The sequence below is a fragment of the Chinchilla lanigera genome, unplaced genomic scaffold, assembly GCF_000276665.1.
Source record: "Chinchilla lanigera isolate Chin_1 unplaced genomic scaffold, ChiLan1.0 scaffold00040, whole genome shotgun sequence".
NCBI lineage: Eukaryota > Metazoa > Chordata > Mammalia > Rodentia > Chinchillidae > Chinchilla > Chinchilla lanigera.
Window position 1 is genome coordinate 13648126 of NW_004955441.1, and position 12708 is coordinate 13660833.

A 12708-nucleotide genomic window follows, 5' to 3' on the forward strand; every position below is an offset into this window, starting at 1 on the left:
AGTATATTTAGCTGGGTTTGTATAAAAACTGGCCATGGATTAGATTTGTTGCTCAGACTATAGTTTGCTGACTCCAGCTCCAGTAGAAATATAATCTGAACTGTAAATAGATGCACTTTAACATTCTCTATAGCCACATTTAAAAGTAAAAGGAAGACAGTGAAACTAATTTTAACAATATATTTAACCAGTTACATTCAAACTATTACCATTGCACTGTGTGGCCCGCACCACAGTTCAGAATCTGTCGTCACGTACTGATCAGTATTGCACTGGACCAGGGCTACTCAAAGCATGGCCCACGAACTGGTGCCAGGTCCACAGAAGCTAAGAGCAGGAATAGTTGAAAGTCTGTTTGTATCAGGCTCCCACATGTCTTGTCCTTCTTTACCCAGAGCAGCCAGGAGACCATTGTTCCTCTGCTTTGGATAAGACTAGAGATTTACAGTATGGAGGAATTCAATCAGAGAGTTTGAGTCACAGCTGAAGTTGGGATGTCCTTTGAAAATAAGGGTACCTTTTTGAAAAGCAAAGAATAAGTGAGAGTCCGAGCATCGAAAATTAAACCTCATCATTCCCTTTCCTCTGTTCTCACAACACGGCAGTCAGGTGACTGTTACCTAGACAGGAGATCAGACCTTTTCTTGTGGGGATGATTTACCAGCCACAAGACAAGTTGACTTCGGAGGATCCCCTAATACAAAAATTATCTCATTGCATCATTGCCTTCTAGTAAAGTTTGCCAATTGACAAGCCCCACCCGTGCAGACAGAGCTTCTCCCCTCGGATTGTAGTGCTGATGGGCAGCCAGGGGACCAGAGGGAAAGCCTCAGAATGAAAAACAAGAGGCCTGTGGGCTCAAGGAGCAAAAGAGGTGCTGAGAAGAAACAAATATTTAAGGATATATTTTTGTAAAAGAACAAAAGTATTTTAAAAGTTTGCATCCTCAGAGCAATAAGATGTCTAAGAAATGAAAATAGGGTGCTATTTAAAAGCACACTCAGAGAACAGAAAAACAGTTGAGGAAATTAAAATTGTGACAGGTAAAATTACAACAGCAATAAAAATGTTGGAAATTCAAGCTAAAGAAATTACCAGAAAGTACCAAAGAAGAGAAATGCAAAATGGAAAGAAAATAGAAGGTAGGCCAGGCGTGGTGGCGCACCCCTGTAATCCCAGCACTCGGGAGGCGAGTTCGAGGCCAGCATGGGCTACAAAGTGAGCTCAAGGCCAGCCTGAACTGCATAGCGAGACCCTGTTCCCCCTCCCCCAAAAAAGAAGGTAATCAGAAGAGCAATCAGAGGTGTAGTGTCTCAAGAAAATGACTTTAAAAGGGAAGGTAGAGGGCAGTGGGGAGGACATGAAAGGGGCATTTAGCACAGTGAATGAAGAAGGCCATGCAAAGAGGAGGAAAACCAGCTCGTTTTTCAGAAAATGAAACAGATCCCATATAGCAGACTAGAAATTCATGTGGTTTGAGACCTTTCAGCAGACAGCTACAGTACAAGCTAGAAAGCGGCGTGATGATGGCCTTGAAATCTGGAGGGTAAGTTATTTCCCACTGTTATATTCTGACAGAATAAAAAAAGGTGAGGATGAAACAGAACACTTTTATTATAAAAGAAAGGGGAGTTTCTGGAATAGCGGGAAGGGGAAGTCACAGGACAGGAGTGTGGAGGCAGTTTGACCTTAGTGAGAATTGTTTCAAAATTCTGAGAAAGAATGCAGTAGACAGAACACCAAGCAAAAAAAGGCAGTAATTCCAGGAAGAACAAATGACTGTACAGGAAAGAAAAGTGGCTTAACTTTGAGCAGTATTCACATGGTCATAATGATGCCTATAAATATTAATTTAACCAAAATATGTACTTCGACTGCTTCAGTATTTTGAAATCAGTGTCTTAAACCAAAAAATTGAGTATGTTATCCAAAAAAAAAAAAAAAAAATTACCAACAGAAATAGCTAAAAGAATTTAATTTTCTGGAATCCCAGAGAATGAAAATCAAGGATCAAAACAGTATGGTGGGCGATGCTATTTTTTGTTAGAAGCCCTGTAGTAGTATTTGACCTTTAAGCTATATATGGATCAGGTAAAAATAAAAAGTTTTAAAGAAATTAGGACAGAAAGGAGTTAAGATATTAGAATACTGTACATGTACAAAGATAATGGAGTCACCAAGAATATAGTTGGAATTAGGCTATATATAACAGGATTGTAAGCAAGGAATTCAAATCTTAACTTACCAAGAATATTTGAAGGTCAGATGTGTGGTGAAGTAACTAATGGTCAGCTTGGAACCCTCAGCTGAACTGAGTCAGTATGGTTTTGGGTGTGGAAGACCCACTCACTTGAGGACTGGTGCCAACAGCATGAAAGAACTGAGAGGAAGATTGCATGCTGTTGCTGGAGAAGCTTGTTGCACTGGCTTTCCTCCCTGAACTCAGTTCTCACCATTGGAAGAGCTTGAGTCCTTGCTGTTGCTGAGGATGGCTGCTGTTCTCTTCGGGGAAGCTCTGGTCCTCGCTTTGACATTACTTCCTGGCTCCATTGCAGACCCCTCAGCCTGCTGGCACAGATCCTTCATCCCGCTGGTACAGACTGTCTAGCTTCCACCACTGACCTTTGAGCCTTCCCAGTGCAGATCCTTGATACAGACTTGCATGAGACATTGTCTTGGGCTTTAGGCCTCCAGCTGGACTTGTGGAGAACATTGCCAAGGGCTCTAGGTCGTCAGTTGGACTCTTGAAGAACATTGCCATGGGATCCAGGCCCTCAGCTAGATTCTTTGGGTCTCTAGTGTGTGGATCTCCCACATTCTTTTACATTTGACTCTTTGGGTGAACATTGTAAAATAACCCTATAAATTATGTGCCCTGCATTAAATCTCTTCCCTTGCAAACTCTGACTACAACAAGATGTAAGCTTCAAAGCTTACAAAAGATTTTTGCATGAGGGAAGAAGCAAATGTTCTAAGCACTTAATGAAATTTAATAGTTCTACCTAATACATTTTTATGAAAACATCCAAACTTTCCATGTGTCCAACACTATGCTTTTAATAAAGAATAAGTCAGGTCAGGGACATACCTCAGTGGCACAGTGCCTACCTGGCAAGTGCAAGGTCCTGAGTTCAATTCCCAGTACCAAAAAAAAAAAAGAAAGAAAAAGATCATCTGAAAGTACCCTTCATGGTGTCATAGATGTAAATTCTGTATGTTGGTATTGTCATTAGTTGAAAAACTATGTTCATGCAAGAGCCTTGCCTCTGAGAAACTAATAGATATATAGAGAGAGATATGAGGGGTGATCAAAATATAATATCTTTAAATTTTTATAATATATTACAGTAAAAAACCCATTGCCATCAGTCCCCTTCAGAATACGCCCCCTTGCTTCAAATACACTTCCTCTTTGTTCCTGCCACTTTCTGAAGCAGTTCTGGAAGTCCTCTGTCATGTCTTCACAAGGTGTGATTAACTACATAGTGAGTGACGCTACCCCATTCAGTTGGCAGGCTGGTAAAAACATTATGGAGGCCTCATCCACTTCCCTCATGGGATCTGGCATGTGTGACTTTTGCCTCTTCCCCAAAGTCAAAATGATCATGTCGATGTTTTCAGTCAGTTCAGGCCGTCAAGGCAGCTATGACAGCACAACCAGACACCCACAATGAGGGCTTCCAGAACCGCTTCAGACAGCGGCAGGAACGAAGGGATAAGTGTGTTCGAGGGGAGGGGGGATTAATGGCAATGTGTCTTTCACTGTTATAAAATTTTTACAATTTAAACATTCACCGAGATTTTTAATCATACCTCATGTAATTCATTTTAAGGAAAGTTTGTTGTATTCTCAACTTGTGTCACTGTCTTGAGAATGTATTTGTAACAAAGAGAACTAATCAAAATTATTTAAGTATCAGCTCTGAAGACTCACCACTGTACGAAACCAGTCATTTTCAAATACTGATCTTAAGTGGAGAATAGGAACAAAAAATTCTGAAAAATGTTTAAAAAGTACCATATGCATTAAATGACAAAGTAGAAAGACACTCCTGTAATCCCACCACTCAAGAGGTTCATCATTCAGGAGCAGCCTGGACTAGAGAGAGGCAGAGAGATGGGAGGAGGGAGGAGTGTGTGTGTGTACCTTAAAAGGTGCTCCGCTCTCATGATGTCACAAGTTGAATTTTAGGCTTTCCATTTCTACTTTGAATAAAACAGTATGCCTGTTGATGCAGTCTTAAGAAATTTTTTTAGTAAAGTACCATAAAGTACCTCTGATTTTTTTCTTTTAAACAGCAAGACTAAACATGCCAAGTTGCACTGCCTTTTGCTTTTGTTTTGCTAATTACTATAGTGTCATAACATTTTTACCCCCTAATATTCTATTTTCAGTCTTCCAGGGTAACAACTGGAAAGCTTAAAGGCACTTACCTGTTTAAACTTAAATGTGATATTCTTTCCTTCCTCCTAGTTTCCTTGCCATTCAGACCACTTCTTCAAAACCATGGATAAAACTTGATATTAAGTAGTGGAGAAGGAAGATACAGGATTTTAACCTGTTAACTTTAGGGTGCTGGGGAAGGAGTTGATGAGTGAAATCCGGAAAATTACTCCTTGAGTTTTGAAGTAATTTTAATGTGTAACACTAATGTCCTAGTCATTATAACTTTGGAGAAGTTATACAATTATGTCCACAGTATCTATTTTTCCTTTGAAATAACTTGAGACAATATTTCATTTACTCAAAGTAAGTAAACAAAAATCAGTGTTTTGAAATTGCTCCTTGGGAGAAAGAAACCAGAGTTGAATTGAGGGCCTCTTCCCTTCCATCTGAGTTTTAAGTATTCTTTCTGAAAGGAAGTGGAGAGTGGGGACCGTGTGGGTAATGGTCAGTGTCACTGACAGGGCCTGGTACCTACGACTACCAAACAGAACGCTTGCTGTGCCACTCGAGCAGGCACATTCCCACCCCTGCCACCGAGATGCCCGCTGAGAAGCGGAGAGAGCAAGCACTGCCTTTGTCCTCACGTGGCCGTCTTGATTAACTTCTCTTTTTTCTGTTTTATCTCTAGATCTTATAATCAATGGATAAAGTGGGGAAAATGTGGAATACCTTCAAATACAGATGTCAGAATCTTTTCAGTCCTGAGGGAGGAAGCCATAGTGAAAATGTGGACATGAACTCCAACAGATGTTTGTCTATCAAAGAGGAAAACATCAGTCTGGGAGACTCAGCTCCTCAGCAGCAAAGCAGTTCCTTAAGAGAAAATGTTGCCTTACAGCTTGGATTAAGTCCTTCAAAGAGTTCTTCCAGGAGAAACCAAAACTGTGCTACCGAAATCCCTCAAATTGTTGAAATCAGCATCGAGAAAGATAACGACTCATGTGTCACCCCAGGGGCAAGACTCGCGCGAAGAGATTCCTACTCTCGACATGCCCCGTGGGGCGGAAAGAAGAAGCATTCCTGTTCCACAAAGACCCAGAGTTCTTTGGATACTGATAAAAAGTTTGGACGCACTCGGAGTGGACTGCAAAGACGAGAGAGGCGCTACGGAGTGAGCTCAGTGCACGACATGGACAGTGTTTCCAGCAGAACTGTTGGGAGCCGCTCTCTGCGGCAGAGGCTGCAGGACACTGTAGGTTTGTGTTTTCCCGTGAGAACTTACAGCAGGCAGTCAAAGCCCCTCTTTTCTAATAAAAGAAAAATACATCTTTCTGAATTAATGCTCGAGAAATGCCCTTTTCCTGCTGGCTCAGATTTAGCCCAAAAATGGCATTTGATTAAACAGCATACAGCTCCTGTGAGCCCACATTCAACATTTTTTGATACATTTGATCCGTCCTTGGTTTCTACAGAAGATGAAGAAGATAGACTTAGAGAGAGAAGACGGCTTAGTATTGAAGAAGGGGTGGATCCTCCTCCCAATGCACAAATACATACATTTGAAGCTACTGCACAGGTTAATCCCCTGTATAAACTGGGACCAAAGTTAGCTCCTGGGATGACAGAAATGAGTGGGGATAGTTCTGCAGTTCCACAAGCGTCTTGTGATTCAGAAGAGGACACAACCACCCTGTGTTTGCAGTCACGGAGGCAGAAGCAGCGCCAGGTGTCTGGAGACAGCCATGCCCATGTTAGCAGACAGGGAGCTTGGAAAGTCCATACACAGATCGATTACATACACTGCCTCGTGCCGGATTTGCTTCAGATTACAGGGAATCCCTGTTACTGGGGAGTGATGGATCGCTATGAAGCAGAAGCCCTTCTGGAAGGGAAACCTGAAGGCACATTTTTGCTCAGGGACTCTGCACAAGAGGACTACCTCTTCTCTGTGAGCTTCCGCCGCTACAACAGATCCCTGCACGCCCGAATTGAACAGTGGAATCACAACTTCAGTTTTGATGCCCATGACCCTTGTGTGTTTCACTCTTCCACTGTAACAGGACTTCTGGAACATTATAAAGACCCCAGTTCTTGCATGTTTTTCGAACCATTGCTTACTATATCTCTGAACAGGACCTTTCCTTTTAGCCTGCAGTACATCTGCCGTGCAGTCATCTGCAGGTGCACCACATACGATGGAATTGATGGGCTCCCTCTGCCATCAATGTTACAGGATTTTTTAAAAGAGTATCATTATAAACAAAAGGTTAGGGTTCGCTGGTTAGAACGAGAGCCAGTCAAGGCCAAGTAAACTCTGCTGTCCCCACAGGGCATTAACTAGGCTTGCTTTCGTGCGCATCCGTACTCCTCTCAGAAGCACAGTGTCAGTGCTAGGTTCTCTCACACAGTCTGTAAGTTTAGTTACTCCTAATCTTCGTCAGATACAGTCTGCTGTTACTCACTCAGAGAAACGTGGTGCCTATTGAAACAACAGGGTGGAGCTGCAGGTGTTCAGTAAAGCTATGAAAAACATTAGCTGGTTTAGCTAACAGTTCGGTTTTGAATGGCTATAGTAATTGAGTGAGGCAACTCTGGGGCATTTGCTATGAAGAATTCTATTTCTTACTAAAGAACAAATTATTATTAGATGAGTATTCCAACAGTGTGACTAATGTTTGAAATTATTTTTTCTAAGAATTTTTCTATAACCTTCCAAAAGTTAGTGATGTTTGTAGTTACTATAAATCCAAGCTTTGGAAGTCCAAAAAATAAAAGACTGCCTTCCTTTTAGGAAAACAAAATGCAACTTTCTGGCCACAAGGGCATAGTGCAGTTCACTTAAGTGTTGATGTAGTTTATAGTTAGTCTCCTTTTCTCTTCTTCGAAAGGTACTGTTAAATAAACCAGGTTTTCTAAATAGTCACTCTTAAAATTTCAGACTTACGCAGTTAGTAGTAGAATTTTATTTAAAGGTCCTAGGTATTAATGTTTTTCAATGAGTGCTTTAACTTAAAGCAGGCGTTTGGACAGCTGCTGCAATTGTAGTACTGTGTGTGATTTTCTTACGTTGCCGTGTGCGGTCTAAACATTGTTTCATTAACGTTGGGTGTTTCCTGTGCCCAGTGCCCAAAATGAGTGTAAGAACCATGAAGAAAATGAGACTAGAAATTGCCCCAACAGGTCAGATAGGGTCAGATAGTCGTAACTACGGCGGTTGCTGCTGTTGAGATTATTGTTAAACTATAATTAATAATTTGGATGGCAGTATTGATCTCTTTGTTGTAAACTCTTATAGCTGAGTTGTTTAAGTATAATTTATAGAACTTCAGTGCAGTTAATTCTTCATGGAAAAACCTGAAACCTAAATTGCAGATGTAAAAGGTACTGTACAACTATCGTGTCTGTAAATAACTTCACTTAGCACCTTTTTGTCACTTAGGATAGTACATAATGCAACTTGGGTGAGCGCTTTGGGAAGTATTACCAGTTCTAGTGTTTGCGTAGTATTGAACTGAATTTTCAGTTCTGTCCTAGACATTTGCACTACAGTAGCCTGATGCATTCTTGTGTCCTTTTGTTAATGTGCTCTGTACCGCTGGCGAGTGTCCTTAGTTTCCTTACCAGTTGCTGCAGAACGTCATTTTATATCCCTATGGCTATCTCCAAGGCTACAAAAGAGAAAAGCTATATTTGTATGCAACACTAACCCTTTGACTGCTAATGTATGTTTCTGCTTGCTGTGCCTTGTTATGGCTGCTTTTTTTGTGCTAATAAAGTATGTTTGGTGTTCTCCTTGTATATCTGCTGGTTTATACATTTGCAACAGTTTCTCTGTACATGGACTGGTTTGGGTTTTAAATAAGCATTATCTGGCAACCTACTATATTTAATGCAGATTTACCTACAGTCTAATACTGACTTACCAGAATAAGCTAATTAAATTTAATGCTTTTCTAATAATCACATATACTGTGGAACAGTATAGTTACTGAAAATTACTGTACAGTTTAGGTTACACTAGAAAATTCACAGAGAAATGATTAAACAGTATTCTCTGCTTGTAAGTGAAAGATTGAAACTATCAGTGATATAGTAAACGAGTATTTGTAGCATCCAACTGCGTTAGAAACAGGTTAAACAAAGTCTTGTGAACTAATAGTACATCCGCACCGTTTATTGGTTTGGGGACCATTTTGTTGATAGTAAATGCCCACAATGTAGAACTTTGTAACCAAAGACTTGTCTATTTTAATGCAAATGGGGATTGAAGGGACTTAAATTTTCTATTTCTAGTAGAAGTCCCTGAAGAACATATACCAAAGTGTTTGAGAACGTCATCCAAACCTACTTTAAAGCATTATGTGCAATTAAGTTGTTATGACATAATTATACTGCATAATTGTTGGGTTCGTTTTCTTGAGCTTACAATGTACCTGGAAAATAAACCTCTTGAGAGAAAAAAATCCATACTGATTATTGGAGAAGGACTATATATGCAAGCAAGATGGTGTTTTGAAGAGGTAACTTGAAACTCCAAGAAAGCACTTGATGTTTTTATATGCTTGTAGCAAATTGATGTTCTAACTTTAGTTTTATAGATAGTATTAATGCTTTTATGTTTCAGAACTTTCATATGTTAAATGGAAATTGTTTTAAATGTGTAGCTATTTGAGTTTATGTAAGCATGTATACACTGCTAAAAGTCACCTGTTTCACTTTGTGTGTAATATTAATATGCAGCTTTTGTTTTGTTTAAATTTTTTCCTTAAAATATTAGTGGCTTACATTTTAAAAAAGAAAAATCACCAGCATGAAAGTGCACCTAAGTCTATATTCACTGTGTCTTTTATAAACACCATTGTAGCCTGTCAACTAAATATGTTTTTATGGTCTGTTTGCATTTTATTACAAACCAGGCAATTCTATAGCAGTTGGGACATTTTGTCTTTAGTGAAATAACCCAAGGAAGGGTTGTTACCATTCATACCCACTTCCGTTCATTCGTTCTTTATCCAGCCCTTTTCCCTTTTCTTCCTCCCTCCCTCCATCATCCTGGCTTTCCCTTCTTCTTCCCTCTATCTCCCCCATATCAGGTGTACACATGTATCTGTATATTTATGTATACATACTTGTATACATACATTTATATGTGGTGTGAACATTACTTTGGACAATAATATGCCATCTGATTTAAAATCATTTACAGGCCTCATTCAGTAGCTATTATCTGAGGAATATTGTTGTACCGTTCAGACTTTATTATCTGCTCCTAAAGTTTAGCTTTGCTGCTATAGTCTAATTTGTAATATAGTCACCATATAGAAAGAGTTCATCAGTATCTTTTTTCACATGAATGTGCATAGCAACTTTATTTTTTTTCCTTCTTGGCTAATCAAAAATTAAAGACAAAACAACTTGCTTTTCAATTTTAATCATAATTAAATTTACATTTCTTAGACAAAAAAAATTGAGCCCAAATCATCATTTTTCACAAATCAGTCTGTGTTCTTACGGTCTTTTAGAAGGTTTTGTAAGATTTAGAATGGCTTGAACCGTAAAAACGGATCCTTGAATCCCAGGCTTTATTTTGACAAAACCCACAGTTTATGTACTTTTTTATTTGACATTTTGGTCTTGTTGCTGTTATTTTTATCCCAAAGCTTCCTTTGCTGCCTGACACTAAACACTGGTCTGGTGAGTTTTATGGAGACTGGCCTTGACTCTAATTTTTATAGCAAGAGCAAAAGTTGGTTTTTGGTAGTGGTGAAGAGCCCATGAGTGAGTGAGAATCTTAAGAAAGATGGAGAACCACAACGATCACAGTGTCTTAGCAGAGGCAGATCGCACCAGGTAATCTGCTTACTCTGCTCTAGCACGAGCAGTTTCCCTTAGGTGGAATTTGGTAAAAGTGCACACAGAGGGCCTGCTTGGAGGTGAGGAGTTTCCAGAGGGGATGGTTCTGCTTGGTGGGTGTGCATAAACAAACGCACGGTGTATAACCACTGGTGCAGAACAGACTTTGCGAATACTCTGTTCTGAGGAGATTCGAGGTAGGATTTTGGTGGGAAGTAGTTGGTTGTTGGGGCTGAGGCTGTGGAGAGTTTATGGATGTAACCCTGGGACAGCTGTTTACGTGCCTGGGGATCTTGACTGTGTAGACTTTTCAGCCATTCCTTAACAAGTGTTCACTGAAGACCCACACACCAGTCACTGAAAGGGTAAAGAGTGGTGTACAAGAGAAAGCCGTAGCCTTCTGGAGCGTGTTAGATGTTAGCACATAATAACTGCAAGGAAATACCAACAAAACCTCATCATAAAATAAGGCAAGATGTGATAGGCGAATGGGGCATAATTTCATAGCATCACTGGGGGATAGTAACTTCGAATGATGAGCCGGTTTCACCAAGATCAAAGAATTAAGCTTTCCAGCTAAAGAGAACAACAACCCCAAATCCTCAAAGCAGGAACTGGTTTATAGGCTGAGAAGGAACATGCCAGGAGGCTGACTGCAGTGAGTGCGGTGGGAAGTGGTGGGTGATGACGTTCTGGAGATTGGTGAAGGCTGTGAACCCAGAGTAGAGAATTCAGATTTTCTTCAAGAACGGTGGGAAACATGAGAGGGTTTTAAGCAAGGGAGTGGTGTGGTCTGCTTTACCTTCCTTTGGTAGTTGGAGAACAGACAGTGGCGAGGTGAAATAAAGCCTTGCAGCCGCTCAGGTGAGAGATTCGGGGAGTCTGGGGCTAGGATGGTGGTCGTGGGGAGGATGTCAGGTTCAGGACATTTTCTGTGGCAAAGCTGACAGGATTTGGTGGAGAATTTGATGTGAAGAAGAGAAGGGAGAAACAAAAAAGGTGCCTCCAGTTTTTGGTGTGAGCAAAGAATGATACCATTAGATGGGATTTCAGAAAAGCAATGGAAGAGCAAATCCAAAGACGTAAATCAAGTCCTGCCTTGCGTGTGCTGAGTTCTGCATCTCGTTTATCCCAGTGGAGACTGTGAAGAGGCACTTTGATGTAGGAGTAAAGTTCAGGGGAGAAAATAAAATACAAGGAGTTACATGATCGTACTTAAAGCCATAGGACAGGATGGCAACAGCTAGGGATTTGGCATGGGATTAAGTAGTCCTTTGGGGAAAATATTAAGGCAACGCTTGTCTCAGTCTGTCAAGTCAAAGTTCTACATTAGATTTTTTTAAAAACTCAGTTAAGGATATGCCTTTCAAAATGTCTTAAAATATAACATCATAAATCTTACACTGAATTTTTAAATTATCCATGTCAAATTTGGGCTTTTATGCTACCCATGTCAGATTTGCTTGTGTATCTTTAGCATGAATGTTCATTATGAAGTATTTAGAAAGGACTACAGATTATAAAGAATCTACTCAAAGGTTATTCTGTTATTTTCTCTACTACCAACACTCTTCCCCTTCCAACACCCATTTTTATATCTTCCAGTGCTAACTGCTATAAATACTGTATTACTGTATTTTCCGTTATTCTCCAGGTCTTTTTAATGGTTAAAGGGTCAAGTTTAATAAAGATTCCATAACTAGGTGATAGAAGGAGAATTGCAGGCCTTGAGTCACTTATAGAGAGTTTGTACTCTCAGACTCCAAATTAGGCTCTTTGCTTTTTTTTTTCTTCTTCTTCTTTTTTTCTTCTTTTTTGGTACTAGGAGTCAAACACAGGACCTTGTGCTTGCCAGGCAGGCACTTGTACCACTGACCTACATCCCTGGCCCCTCAAATTAGTCCCTCTGCCTGACACAGCATGGGTCTGGCTTTCTTAGGTCCTGAGGCCACCAGTCCATGATTAAACCAAATGAGGTACTGTGGATTTTCTTCATGTACCTTTTAAGTACAATTTCAGTGGAAAATGAGGGACTGACCTCTAAAACACTGGTGAGGCCATGGGCAACAATGTAAATGTGTAATATATGGAAAGCAGTGAAGTAAAAGTAATTGGATTCGTTTGTGATAAGGAGAGACAAAAGCAACTCGGGCAGAGTCTGGAAAAAGGTCTGGAAATGGTGTCATCCCAAGAATGCCTGAGTTTGATTTGGCAGGAGCAAGGGGAGGGCAGGACTGAGGCAGGTGACACCCTCAAGCACTCAAGCATGTGAGACTGAGGTGCAGGCAGATCCTTAAGGGAGAAGTAGAAATTATGCCAGTTGCTCTAAGATAAACTATAATCAAGAGAATGGAATCAGGAAAACCTGTGAAATTCACGGAGCGCAGACTGAGAACAGTAGGATTAAACATCCTGGGGAAAGTTGCAAAAGAAAAAAATAGCACAGATTTGGGAAAGGAAAAGCAAGT

General features: G+C 40.3%; 1 protein-coding gene across 1 annotated transcript in view; it reads left to right on the plus strand.

Moving 5' to 3' along the window:
- Positions 1–9264, plus strand: part of Socs5 (suppressor of cytokine signaling 5) — a gene marked incomplete at its 5' end in the record, with an annotated part of 64048 nt that extends 54784 nt beyond the window's left edge. Inside the window, 1 exon segment of the mRNA XM_005390984.2 lies at positions 5076–9264. Within this exon segment, the coding sequence (XP_005391041.1) occupies positions 5088–6698 (1611 nt within the window). The 3' untranslated portion in view covers positions 6699–9264.
- Positions 9265–12708: the final 3444 nt, after the last annotated feature.